The sequence below is a fragment of the Leucopleurus acutus genome (genome assembly GCF_964270905.1).
Source record: "Leucopleurus acutus genome assembly, chromosome: 18".
Lineage (NCBI taxonomy): Eukaryota > Metazoa > Chordata > Mammalia > Artiodactyla > Delphinidae > Leucopleurus > Leucopleurus acutus.
Window position 1 is genome coordinate 78,352,543 of NC_139160.1, and position 13,115 is coordinate 78,365,657.

At 64.6% G+C, this 13,115-nt stretch overlaps 1 protein-coding gene across 1 annotated transcript; it reads left to right on the plus strand.

The window, feature by feature from the left end:
* On the plus strand, window positions 1-12,454 carry GRK1 (G protein-coupled receptor kinase 1; the record flags this gene model as incomplete). Its single annotated transcript, XM_082859251.1, has 7 exons — window positions 1-699; window positions 2,299-2,426; window positions 4,300-4,457; window positions 5,149-5,232; window positions 7,825-7,949; window positions 10,865-11,066; window positions 12,156-12,454. 7 exons carry the CDS (start codon window positions 1-3, stop codon window positions 12,452-12,454), a joined length of 1,695 nt encoding a protein of 564 aa, XP_082715377.1.
* Window positions 12,455-13,115: the final 661 nt, after the last annotated feature.

Consider the following 13,115-nt stretch of genomic DNA (forward strand, 5'->3'; position numbering starts at 1 on the left):
ATGGATTTCGGGTCCCTGGAGACGGTGGTGGCCAACTCGGCCTTCATTGCTGCCCGGGCCAGCTTCGACGCGAGCAGCGGCCCGACCTCCCGGGACAGGAAGTACTTGGCCCGGCTCAAGCTGCCCCCGCTGTCCAAGTGCGGGGCGCTGCAGGCGAGCCTGGACCTGGGTTTCGAGAGCGTGTGCTCGGAGCAGCCCATCGGCAAGCGGCTCTTCCAGCAGTTCCTGCAGGCCCAGGAGCAGCACGTGCCGGCCCTGGAGCTCTGGAGGGACATCGAGGTCTACAACACCGCCGGTGACGACCTCCGGCCGCAGAAGGCCCAGGCCATCCGGGCCGAGTACCTGGACCCCCAGGCCAAGCTCTTCTGCGGCTTCCTGGACAAGGAGATGGTGGCGCAGGTCCGGGAGGGGCCGGCGGGGGCCGGGGACGGGCTCTTCCAGCCCCTCCTGCAGGCCACCCTGGCGCACCTGAGCCAGGCCCCCTTCCAGCAGTACCTGGACAGCCTGTACTTCCAGCGCTTCCTGCAGTGGAAGTGGTTGGAGGCCCAGCCCGTGGGCGAGGACTGGTTCCTGGACTTCAGGGTCCTGGGGCGGGGAGGCTTTGGGGAGGTGTCTGCCTGCCAGATGAAGGCCACCGGGAAGATGTACGCATGCAAAAAGCTGAACAAGAAGCGGCTGAAGAAGAGGAAGGGGTACAAGGTGGGCCGCTGCGGCGTTCCGGGGAGCGGGTGGGGGCTGGGGCGTCCTGGGCCAGCTCACCCCGTGGTGGGCGCTCCTGCCGTGCGGCCCTGGGTGGGGTCAGTGCCCCGCGCCCCCTCGTCGAGTCCGCCTGTCTGCCTGGCGACCAAGCCCCTGGCTCGGAGCGGCAGGCGCTGGTGGCGCTGACACTCTGCCTGTCCAGCCGCTCTACACCACCAGCCTCGGCGCCCGGGGCGGCCCTCCTGGCGGGGCGGCCTCTGCGTGGCTGGCGTGGGTCCTGTGCCACAGGCACCACGCTTCTCGGCTTGCCACCAGGGCCACGCAGTGCGGCAGCCAGTGTCGGGGAGGCTGCTGGGATGAGTCTGCAGATCCTTTACTCTGACCTTCTGGAACTTTCCCCGGCTTGTGCTGGGAGGAGGCTGCAGGGGGAGTCTCCCCGGGGCTGGTGTGCGGAGGCCCCAAGGTGCCCGCGTGCAGCGCTGTCCGGGCCGGGGGTTGGGGGTGGTGGAAGCAGCTGCTCTGGGCGGCGCCCACTCTCCGTCTGGCCTCAGGCCCGGTTCGGGCGGGGTCAGCCAAAGCTGCTTAATCTCCAGCCGCGCGTCCGCCTGCGTGGGCTTCCTTCCCGTTCCCGCTGCACAGGACAGATCACACTGGGGGCAAACAGCAGCTGCCCCGAGCACCCCGCCCGGGGCCCCTCGATGGTGCTCCGCCTGACGGCCTCTGCGGGCAGCAGGTACCCTCAGGGCCATCTACCTGCAAGTTGAATCCAACTGTTAGGGTATTAAGCCTCTCTTCTCCCGAGTTCGGGAAACTTATCAAACTTTTGCAGAGTAAAATCCACCTAAAATCTTCCCACGCAGCGGGTAGAAAGGGCTTCTCAACATCAGGAACTCCTCCTTCGACAGGGCTCTTTCTCCTTACCCAGCACAGCTTTCAAAACCACATTAAATGGACTTCATGGGGTCTTAAAATCAATATAGAAAACGAACAGGGATGCAGGGTGGCTTGAAACGGTGCTGTTCAGAGGCCTGGATGGGAGGAGAAGGGCTGGGATTGCAGCAGGAAGAGCTGGAAGGGAAGGTCAGCGCCGACAGGCTGCCTGGGGACCTGCTGGGACCCTCAGCCACATGTCTAAGGCTGGTTGGCAGGAGCCCCCTTGCTGGCGGCCCTAGGAACCCCGGAGTCCTCTGCACGTGATGGGTTCCCAGGCCCTATCTTGTCTCTGTGAAACGGGGCGTGTGAGGCATGTCTCTAAGTTATTTGCAATTGCTCTCTACAGACACTTTTTTTTTTTTTTTTTTTTTTTTTGTGGTATGCGGCCTCTCACTGCTGTGGCCTCTCCCGTCGCGGAGCACAGCCTCCAGATGCGCAGGCTCAGTGGCCATGGCTCACGGGCCCAGCCGCTCTGCGGCATGGGGGATCTTCCCGGACCGGGGCGCGAACCTGCGTCCCCTGCATCGGCAGGCGGACTCTCAACCACTGCGCCATCAGGGAAGCCCTGTTTCTGTTTTATCGTGACATTTTCTGGTTTGTGGAGCTTGGCCGTTTTTGGCAATATCACTTTCCCGCCTAACCCTGGGCGCTCACCCTGCTTTCCAGGGCGCGATGGTGGAGAAGAAGATTCTTGCCAAAGTCCACAGCAGGTTCATCGTGTCTCTGGCCTACGCCTTTGAAACCAAAACCGACCTCTGTCTGGTGATGACCGTCATGAATGGAGGCGACATAAGGTCAGCGCCCGCCTCTCGGCTGTGGGATCGGGATGGGAGGGCTCACGCGGCCGAGTGCGCAGGGGGGCTCCTTCCCACGTGCTGAGGACGTGGTGGTGAAGACAAGCCCTGCCCCCATCTAAGTCCTCCTCTTTGCCTTCGGATTGCGGGTCCTCAGTCCCAGTGAAGTGCAGGAACCCTGGGCGAGGCGGTCAAGCTCTCTGGTCAGGGGTCCGTCCTGCGGGCCTTGGGTTCAGGCGGACGGCAGGGTGAGCAGGGAGGGCAGCAGGGCGTGAGGAGCTGCGAATCGAGTGCTAGTTGGACGGTGGATAAAGGGGCGGGAGGGGCCTCAAGGGGGGGCGAGGGCCGCGCTTTAAGAGGGGGGGCAAACGAAGACAAGCTTCGTGGACGATGCACTCTGGGGGTGGCGGCAGAGTGGAAGCACCGTGCGGCCGACTCCGGGAACCGTGGCTTGGCCACCCCCTGCAGGGAGAACCAGAGGGCGTCGTCGCCGTACGGGGCCTGGGTTTGCCAGAGACCTGAGGGCCCGGCCCCGGGCTTCCGGGAGCAGTTGGATCACTGCCTCTCAGAGGGGAAAAGACCCACTTGCCAGCTGGGCAACACGGCCGCCCTTGCCCCAGCGTGCTGGTCTGTAAAACGGGGATAGACGTGAAATACTGGCCTTCCGAGGTTGCTGCGGAGAGCTAGCTGACACACCTTAGACACTTAGGCGACTCGCACGGCCCTCACACAAGGGGGCCGTCGCTGTGCCTCCGTTCTCGGGCCTGCGTTCGCCTGCACCGAAACTCTGCCAGGTGAGCTTGTTGGCCCCACTTTCCAGGTGAGGCTCTGAGGCCCTGACTGAGCCACCTGTGCACGTTCATGGAGGAGGAGCGAAGGGTCTGGAAGCGCAAATAGCACGAGCTGGAGAGCGGAGAGATCGTGAGGCTTTGCTCGCCTCCCCTGCCCTGAGCTGTGCTAGGCCGTGATGCTGTGCTGTGTTCCACTGCACTATGTATACTACATCGTGTCGATAGTACTACCCTACCCTGCACTGCACTGTACCGCGCTGCGTCAGACGGTACACGACACCGTGCTGCAGCACGCTGCCCTACGTTGCCCCGTCCTGTACCACACTGTGCTATGTAGGACGCTGTACGTGACCCTGTACCGCACCACATCGTGCTACCCCGCACTGCACTACAGGACACTAGTAAAATGCACACGTAGCAGAGAAGCCATTCGTGCTGTCGCTCCGGCTGACATGAGGGTTCCTCTCCTGTTTTCTTCGAGATTACGGGCCTGCCTCTCCTCTCCCTGGTTGTTCTCTAGTTTAAATACCTTGCTTGGTAGGTTTTGCGTCTCTGTACAACGTGACAGGGAAACGGGAGATAGGAGAGTCCGGGAGGCCGGGGGGAGTCCTCCGAGGGCCCACCGGGGAGTCTGCGCGTCTCTGGGGAAACGGCCCACTGCCTCCTGGGCTCTGGGTCAGCCGCTCACTTTGGATGGGGCTTGGGCTTGTCCCGCGGCCCGCCTTCGCCTCCCTCTGCCTGGCTCCTTCACTGGTGGCCGTAAAGTGGCTTTGGGGCCTGTTTCCCTGTTACCCCCCGCGGGCCGGGGCAGCGGAGGTGGGGTGGGGGAGCTGCCCTGCCTTTCCCTTGTAACAGCTGTGCTGAGGGGCTGTGGGGACACAGACACCAGCGGCCGGCGGCCCAGGCTCCGCCGTGGGCCGCTAAGGCTGGACGCCGAGGCTGAAGTGACGGACGCTTTGCCGACACGACCTGGGATTCGGGGGCCTCAGCGCTTTCCCGAGATTCTACTTCCCATCAGAACCGTGGGCACGCGGCCCCTGGTTGTGCCAGAGAAGCACAGGCTCCACACGGTCTGCCCCCAGGTACCACATCTACAACGTGGACGAGGAGAACCCCGGCTTCCCGGAGGCGCGCGCCCTCTTCTACACGGCCCAGATCATCAGCGGCCTAGAGCACCTGCACCAGCGAGGAATCATCTACCGAGACCTCAAGCCCGAGAACGTGCTCCTGGACGACGACGGTGAGGCGGCCCCCGCGCGGCCTCCCCTCGCCCTGCTCGCCTCTGTAGCCTGACTGGGCGTCGGGAGGGGAGGGAGCCGCTCTGATAAACGCTCGTTACAGTTTTACGGCACCAAGACGCATCTCGAGTTTGTTTACTGTTCGTCCCGCTATTTTGCGACCGCGTGGCATTATCCCCAAGTGGAGATGATTAACGGACTTTGGTGAAATCTGGTGCATGACTAGGCGCCAGGGCAGCAGGGAGTTAGTCCAGGAGGCCGGCGTGTGTGGAACTATTAGTAAACAGCTAACGGTGATGGCCGAGTCCCCACTCGATCCCTTTGTTTGCTGTCTTCGTGAGGAGTCAAACTGGGATTCTCATCAGGAAATAACCCCCAAGACTGAGGTTCCCATAAGTCCCTTTAGAGCCCCCTTCCCTCCCCATCACAGGTCAGACGGACACACTGGTGCCCCAAAGGCCGTTGCTGCAGAGCTCGGGGAAGACAGAGCCACGAGGAGGCTGGCTTTAGGGGGATTATGCCCCGGATTCCAGTTGCGAGCGCTGCTGGGACCCTCGGGCCCTCCGCAGCCTGAGCGGGGAGCGGCGGCCCCTGCGTGTGTGCGCCCTGCTTCTGCACGTGTGTGTGTCCAGGAGCCCCAGGGGCCTTTGTTTGCGGAGCCGCGTGTGACTTGACCCCATGTTTGTTCTCCAGGCAACATCCGAATTTCTGACCTTGGGCTGGCCGTGGAGCTGAAGGAAGGGCAGACCAAGACCAAGGGCTATGCGGGGACGCCAGGTGAGGGCTTGAGAGCCGGGGTGAGGGCAGCCGCCATGGGGGCGAAGGGGACGAGGCCCGGGGTCCTGGGGTCCCGCGGCCTGGGGTGGGCGTCACGGTGAGGGCTGGGGCTTGTCAGGAAGATGCTCCCTCATCCGTCCCCTCTCCGGGTGAGACTGCGGGACTGGCACCCACGCAGGGACGACCCCCGACCCCCTGAACAATCACTCCTTGTTTGCCACGCGTGCCCTCTGTGACGGAAGCTCCCCAGCGCCGGCCACAGGCAGAGCCTGGGGGTCTGCACCGAGGGAAGCAGCACAGAGGCAGGGTGGGTGGGACAGGGCCTGGCAGGTGCTCAGCTGTGAGGTGGCCCCTGGACCGTGCGTGTCTGTGTGTGTGACCGTGCACGTGTGCGTGTGTGTGTCTGTGTGTGTGACTGTGCACGTGTGTGTGCGCGTCTGTGTGACCGTGCACGTGTGCGTGCGTGTGTCTGTGTGACCGTGCACATGTGCGTGCGTGTCTCTGTGTGTGACCGTGCACGTGTGCGTGCGCGTGTATGTGTGTGTGACCGTGCACGTGTGTGTGTCTGTGTCTGTGACCGTGCACGTGTGCGTGTGTGTGGCCGTGCACGTGTGCGTGTGTGTGTGTGACCGTGCACGTGTGCGTGTGTCTGTGTGCATGTGCGTGCGTGGCGCCTCCTGTCCCCACCCCATCTCCTCTCACCCCCAGGCAGGTGGGCGCAGAGAAGAGGCATCCGAGCGGGAGGTGGGGGCGGGGGGGCTTCGGTGCTCACCGCAGGGGCCTGGGGTGACAGGCTCACGCTCACACACGGCGCAGCAGGCGCTCCGAGCGCTCTGCCCTCCTGATGGCCCGGGTTTTCTGTAGGACTTCTCAGCAGATCTGCTTCTTCCGTGTGTGTCCGGCTCCGGGGACAAAGAGCTGCTCCCGGGTCCTGCTTTGTCCCCGAGGCCCCCATCCCGCGCTTTGGGCTCCTTTGGGGGTTGTGCCTGTTGCCACGGCGGGTCTGTCTCATCTGCGGCTTTATTTAGGAAGAGGTCCTGTTGTGAGTTTTCCGGATCCTCTGAGGTTCCTCTCCAGGGCGTGAGCGTGTGAGCGAAATGCCGCTCGCCTATTCCTGGCGGATCAGGTCCGGGGTTGGAGTCGGTGGACCTGGGGTGTCACCGGCCCTGCTTGCACGACGCCCCACCGGCCGCTAGGGGGCGCCCAGGCTTTGCCGCGGCCGCCGAGCGGCTCTGAGCCCTGGACGGCGTGGCTCTGCCCGCGGGCTGTGCTGACCTGTGCGTTTGGGGTCAGGCGGGCGCGGGGGCCTCAAGCAGTGGCAGCGGAGGCTGGGGTCGGTGTGAGTTAGAAGGTGGGGCGTCCAGCGAAGGCTCGGGGAGCCCTCCGTACCCTCTGCCCTGGACCCCTGCTCCCGCCGGCCCAGGTCCCCAGAGCCGAGCCTCCGCCCCCGGTTCAGCTGCAGTCCACGCAAAGGGGCACTCGCTGTGCCAGCACCGCGGGGCTCAGGGCCGGGGGGAGGAGGACCTGGCGCCTAGACTGACGCTGCGTGCACTCACCCATTGCCCGCTCGAGCCGTCTTTCCCGCGAAGGAGGTTCATCGTTGCCACGTGAGACCCCGCGAGGCAGACGTGTCATTGGGTCCCAGCGGGTGGAGCAGACTGGAGGGGCCAGCGGGCTGTTTGCTGCAGGGATGTTGCGTCTCTGTGGTCGGTGGGCCCTCCTCTCGGGCCCGTTTTCATGGAGAAGTTGTGGTTGGTGGAACGTGTCTTTCTCCAGAGTCTGGGCCGTCTGGCCAGCACTGTAATCCCGGAAAAGACGCTGTGTTCAGGGCCGGGGGGTTATTTGGAACTTGGCTTCTGTAACCTCCGGGGGAATGTCCTGTGGCCACAGCAGCGTGGCCCGTGTTATCCAGCCATGTCCCTCCTGGGAACTTGCCGCGAACGCAGGTAAACGCTGAAGGACCAGGCGGTGCTGGAGACAAAAGAACATGCTCAACTTTGCCTTTGGGGGGATGTCTAGTCATCCGAGCACAGAAGCCACCCTGGCGCCTAGCCTCAACGGCCTACCCGGCCCCGGGGGAGTGGACCACGGGCCCCAGGTGCTGCCCGTCTACCCTTCCCACGCCCTGGGCTGGCCTCTGCACGGGGCACAAAGGGATGGAAGCCAGAGCTGGCTCTCGGGGTGTCCCCTTCAGCCTGCAGGCCCAGCACGTGGCCCCGACTCCCCAGAAGTGGAGTGCACGGGCCGCTGGGCGTCCGGACCGCTCTTAGGAGCGTCGGGGTTTCAGCCTCTCCTTTTGTGCCCTTTCGGGTCTGAGCGCCTGCCTCTGACCACAGGTCCTGCGTGAGTCTCAGACACTGGCTCTGTCCGCCATGGGCACCACAGTGGGGGTGAGATCCACCTTGGGTGGAGGGGGCTCCCTCCAGGGATGGCTGTACCAAAGGGGACACTCACAACCGGGGGAGCGCTCCCTAGTGGGTGGGCGCGGGGCAGCCCCGCATGTCCCGGCGCAAGGACCCTGCTGGGTTCCAGGGAGACGGGTGGTGCGAGCCCGTGTGCTGGTCTCCGAGTCGCGCTGTGCTCCTGTCGCAGGCTTCATGGCCCCGGAGCTCTTGCGGGGTGAGGAGTACGACTTTGCCGTGGATTACTTCTCCCTGGGGGTCACGCTGTACGAGATGATCGCGGCCAGAGGCCCCTTCCGAGCCCGCGGAGAGAAGGTAGGAGGTGGCCAGCGGTGTCCCTGCCGCTGAGCTGGCATCAGCTCCGTGTGTGTGTGTGTGTGTGTGTGTGTGTGTGTGTGTGTGTGTGTGTGTCATAGGAGCAGTGTCCCCGCGGGACCTGGTGACCCTCCTTGTTGGGGTCACAGGAGCAGTGTCCCCCAGCTGACCTGGTGACCTTCTTTTCGGGGAGCACTAGGCTTCTCATGGTGCACACGGCGACCTCATCTCCTGGGTCTCCGTGCGCCAAGGAGCCTGTCAGGAGGAGAGGAGCCCAGACACCCCCCAGCCCCGCCCCCACGAGCGGTGCTGCTCTGGGGGGCGTGGCTCCCCCGCCGGCGGCCTCCCTGCCCTTCCTGGAGGCCAACGCGCTCGCCTCCCCGGATGCTCAGGCCGTGCTGCAGGCACGGCAGCTTCCCTGGACGTCCTGGGGGCAGCGGGCACCGGGGGTGGCCGTGCTGGGGCCCTGCCTCCTGTGCCCCCTGCTTCCTGTCCGCGTGGCAGCCCCACGTCTCCCCGGGGAGCTCTGCCAGCCCAGCGGAACCGCGAATATGTGTCGTTCAGAGCCGCCAGCACTGTTCACAAAAGGAGCAAAGCAGCCTCTTCCCCGGACCCCACGCTGACTCTGCTCAGAGCTAAGCCTGTCTGTGGGGCTGAGGAGGGAGGCCTGGGGAGAACCGTACTTTAGACGTGGCCCCTCGGCCTGCCTGGAGGTCACAGCCATCAGTTTCTTCTGCTGGACCTCCCTGAGGGCCCCCGCCCAGTCCCCGCTCCTTTCCTGAGATAGTTGTGGGGACAGTCCGGTCTCCAGTCCCCCAAGAGTGAGAACCCCTCTGCTGACTAACGCGTAGGGTCGCTCTGTGCGTGTGCACCTCTGCCTTGGACTCCAGCAACGGGTCTCTCCCCAACCTCAGCTCAGAAGAGCAGAGTAAAGCAACACAGTGTGGGGTCCATGTTGGCCTCAGGCCACCACAGGAGCTCCACCTCAGAGCCCTGGCTGAGCCCACAGCCCTGAAAGGAGCCCTGTTTTCTGGTGAAAATGGGCAGGAGACACTTTCATGAGAAAGTGAACCGTCATAGTCTGTCCATCGTGGTCCATCTGTGGTCCCTCCATTCCATGGTCCCTCTGTGGTCCCTCCATTCCATGGTCCATCCATGGTCCCTCCATTCCATGGTCCATCCGTGGTCCCTCCATTCCATGGTCCACCCATGGTCCCTCCATTCCATGGTCCATCCGTGGTCCATCCATGGTCCCTCCATTCCATGGTCCATCCGTGGTCCATCCATGGTCCCTCCATTCCATGGTCCATCCGTGGTCCATCCGTGGTCCATCCTTGGTCCATCCATGGTCCCTCCATTCCATAGTCCATCCGTGGTCCATCCATGGTCCCTCCGTGGTCTCTCCATTCCATGGTCCATCCATGGTCCCTCCATTCCATGGTCCATCCGTGGTCCATCCATGGTCCCTCCGTGGTCCCTCCATTCCATGGTCCGTCGTGGCCCCTTCATGCTATGGCCCATCTCTGGGTCATGCATTCTGGGGTCCATCTTCAGTGCGTCTGTGGTCCCTCCATTCTGTGGTCCACCCGAGGTCTCTGTGTTCGATGGGAAGGAGCCTCGGGTACCCCCGTGACACGGACAGATCTCAACCCCCCACTATGAATGAAAGAATCTGGCCCCGGAAGAGTGCCTCTGGATGATCCCACTTCGTGACCCTTTAGGGCGTTTCAGGAAGGGCAGATATGCCCGACAGGGAGAGGACACGGGCAGCGTTCAGCTGAGGTGGGGCTGGAGACTTCCGGGCTGACTGTCGGGGAGCCCCCTGGGAATGGAGCCACCGGAAGTGAACTTGGGGGGCTGGAAGTCGCGCTCGGGAAAGCTGGTCTGCACTAAGGCTCCATGGGCCCAGGGGGCGTCTGGAAGTCCCGCTCGGGAAAGCTGGTCTGCACTAAGGCTCCATGGGCCCAGGGGACGTCTGGAAGTCACGCTCGGGAAAGCTGGTCTGCACTAAGGCTCCATGGGCCCAGGGGGCGTCTGGAAGTCCCGCTCGGGAAAGCTGGTCTGCACTAAGGCTCCACGGGCCCAGGGGGCGTCTGGAAGTCCCGCTAGGAAAGCTGGTCTGCACTAAGGCTCCATGGGCCCAGGGGGCGTCTGGAAGTCGCGCTCGGGAACGCTGGTCTGCACTGAGCCTCCACGGGCCCAGGGGGCGTCTGGAAGTCGCGCTCGGGAACGCTGGTCTGCACTGAGGCTCCACGGGCCCAGGGGGCGTCTGGAAGTCGCGCTCAGGAAAGCTGGTCTGCACTGAGCCTCCCTGGGCCCAGGGGGCGTCTGGAAGTCGCGCTCAGGAAAGCTGGTCTGCACTGAGCCTCCCTGGGCCCAGGGGGCGTCTGGAAGTCGCGCTCGGGAAAGCTGGTCTGCACTGAGCCTCCCTGGGCCCAGGGGGCGTCTGGAAGTCGCGCTCGGGAAAGCTGGTCTGCACTGAGCCTCCCTGGGCCCAGGGGGCGTCTGGAAGTCGCGCTCGGGAAAGCTGGTCTGCACTGAGGCTCCACGGGCCCAGGGGGCGTCTGGAAGTCGCGCTCGGGAACGCTGGTCTGCACTAAGCCTCCACGGGCCCCGGGGGCGTCTGGCTTGGCGAACCTCTGCCACCTCGCCGGGCAGGCTGGGGGCAATGGCTGTGGGGGTGCAAGGTGTCCACCTTCAGGGTCTCACACCCTGACCAGCGATACTGAGCCCTTAAGGGCTAACACGCGGGAGGGTGGCGTCAGGCACCCCCGAGAGCAGGGCCGGCCGGGCCCGCGGAGCTGCCGTGTCCGGAGCTGCCGTGGCAGCTGGGGCGATGCGGGTGGGCCTGGCCGGGGTGTGACGTGGGTGTCAGGGGTGTGACGTGGGCTGACGGTGCTGTGTCCGCCGTGCAGGTGGAGAACAAGGAACTGAAGCAGCGGGTCCTGGAGGAGGCGGTCACCTACCCCGACAAGTTCAGCCAGGCCTGCAAGGACTTCTGCGAGGCACTGCTGCAGAAGGACCCCGAGAGGCGCCTGGGCTTCAGGGACGGCTCCTGCGATGGGCTCCGCGCCAGCCCCCTCTTCAGAGACATCAGCTGGCGGCAGCTGGAGGCCGGTACTGTCCGCGTGTGGGAGCTGGGGCTGGGGGCTCCTAGGCGACCCTCGCTGGCCGCCCCGCCCCATTGGCGTCCAGCAGCTTAGCGTGAGGTCGGGGGCGGGCAGCCTGGGCGAACCCCACCCCTGGAGCATCCTCTGCCCCCGATGACACCACCGTCCCTCTTCCCTGCTCATCCCAGCGTGCCCAGGACTGGATGTTCACGGGGTGGGTCTCCTGGGGACCCGAGGAGGCGGCGAGGGTTGGATGGGGTGTGCAGGAAACACCTGTGAGCTGAAGATCTGAACCCGCTGTCAGGCGGTTCCTTGAAGGAGCCTGCGATCCAAGTCGAGGCGGGATTTCTCCAGCCGTCGTTCGTTCCACCAGAGTCTGCTGTCATGTCTCGTGCAAGCTAGTGTGTGCGAGTGTGTGTGTGCACGCGTGTCTGTGGGAGAGAAGCGTGGCACCCGCCACACCCACCAGAACCCACACCCAGGAAGTGCGAGCCTGTGACCTCGCGGCCCGACGCCCCAGTAGGAGAAGTTTCTTTGGTGGGGAAGGGTCAGGGCAGTGGCAGCCCCAGCTGATCTGAAGGTGCCAGGCGCCAGGGAGAGCTGCCCAGACCAGCCCCAGGCCCGGGGAGATCAGGCAGCCCGAGCGAGCGGTCAGGACCTGGGAAGCCGGAGCCGGATTGAGTCCCGAGGCCACAGGGTCTGTGCTGAGGAGGGATCCGGTGAAGGCACAGGGAGTTCAGTTCTGAGCATGTTGTGATCGAGGTGTAGACCTGCAGATGGGGAGGCCGGCACTGGGGCTGGGGGGTCTGCAGAGACGGTGGGCACAGCGGCGTCGGGGGCAGTGCAGCCAAGGGCCCGCCGACCCTCATGACGGGGCTTCTGGGCGGGGCGGCGGGGGCGCAGATGGGGGCTGGGTTCTGGCGACGTGTGTCCAGGCTGGACTCTGAGTCTCCAGCCTGGCTCAGCGCCCTGTGGCGGATGTCGTTCTCCTTGTCACCGCCAGGGCCGCATGGGGGCAGCAGCCCTGCTGGCTGAGCACGGCCGCCTCCTCCCGCTGGCTGGCCCTTCACGCCCCATGTCTTCCGTCCTCTCACAGGGATGCTGACTCCCCCCTTCGTCCCAGACTCCAGGACTGTCTATGCAAAGAACATCCAGGATGTGGGTGCCTTTTCCACAGTCAGGGGTGTGGCCTTTGACAAAGAGGACACAGAATTCTTCCAGGAATTCGCCACCGGCACCTGCCCCATCCCCTGGCAGGAGGAGATGATCGAGAAGGGCATCTTTGGGGACCTGAACGTGTGGCGGCCTGACGGGCAGATGCCCGACGACATGAAGGGGATCTCCGTGCAGGAGGCGGCCCCCTCGTCCAAGTCGGGGTTGTGTCTGGTTTGCTAGACCAGCTGCAGCACCTCATGGGTCAGCTGAGCCCCTCCCGCCATGGCTGCATGGCTGTGGCCCGGCGCTCAGCACAGGCAGGACAGAGGAGGCCGGTCCAGCCTGGCCTCCTGCGCAGGGTCAGGAGTGCCAGCAGTAGATAGCCTACCTCTTTTGCACCCTTTCACTCAAAAAGGATCCAGTGGTCCCAGGACGGAATGCACCAGCGACGTGTGGCTCTCCAGGCCCTGGAGCGGACGTGCAAGCTGGCGGCGGCTTGGGCGGCGAGAGTGAAGACTCAGTTCGGGTTCCCTGCACCGCAGCTGCAGCTTCGCAGGCCCTGCCTTCTCTGGGCTGGTTCAGAGGTCGGCAAACCCTGGCCTGTGGGCTTGCGGGCTCCGCTGAGAGGCCCGGACTGTGCGCCGGCCCGGTTTCCCTTAGCGCCCAGTTCCTGGCCCCGCCCCTAGCTGTCGGGTCACTGCTGGGGCTGAGCTGGTCCCCGCCCACACGTTGGGGATGCCATCTGCACGTCTGCCGGTGCTGAGTCTCCAGCGGGGTCCCCTTGCCGGCCAGGGCCTGGGCGTCCAGAAGGAGGGGAAGGGACAGGGGCCTGGGGGTGACGCTGACCATGGCGGTCACCCCCTTGGCTTATCCTCATCCTGAGACCATCACCAGTTGATGA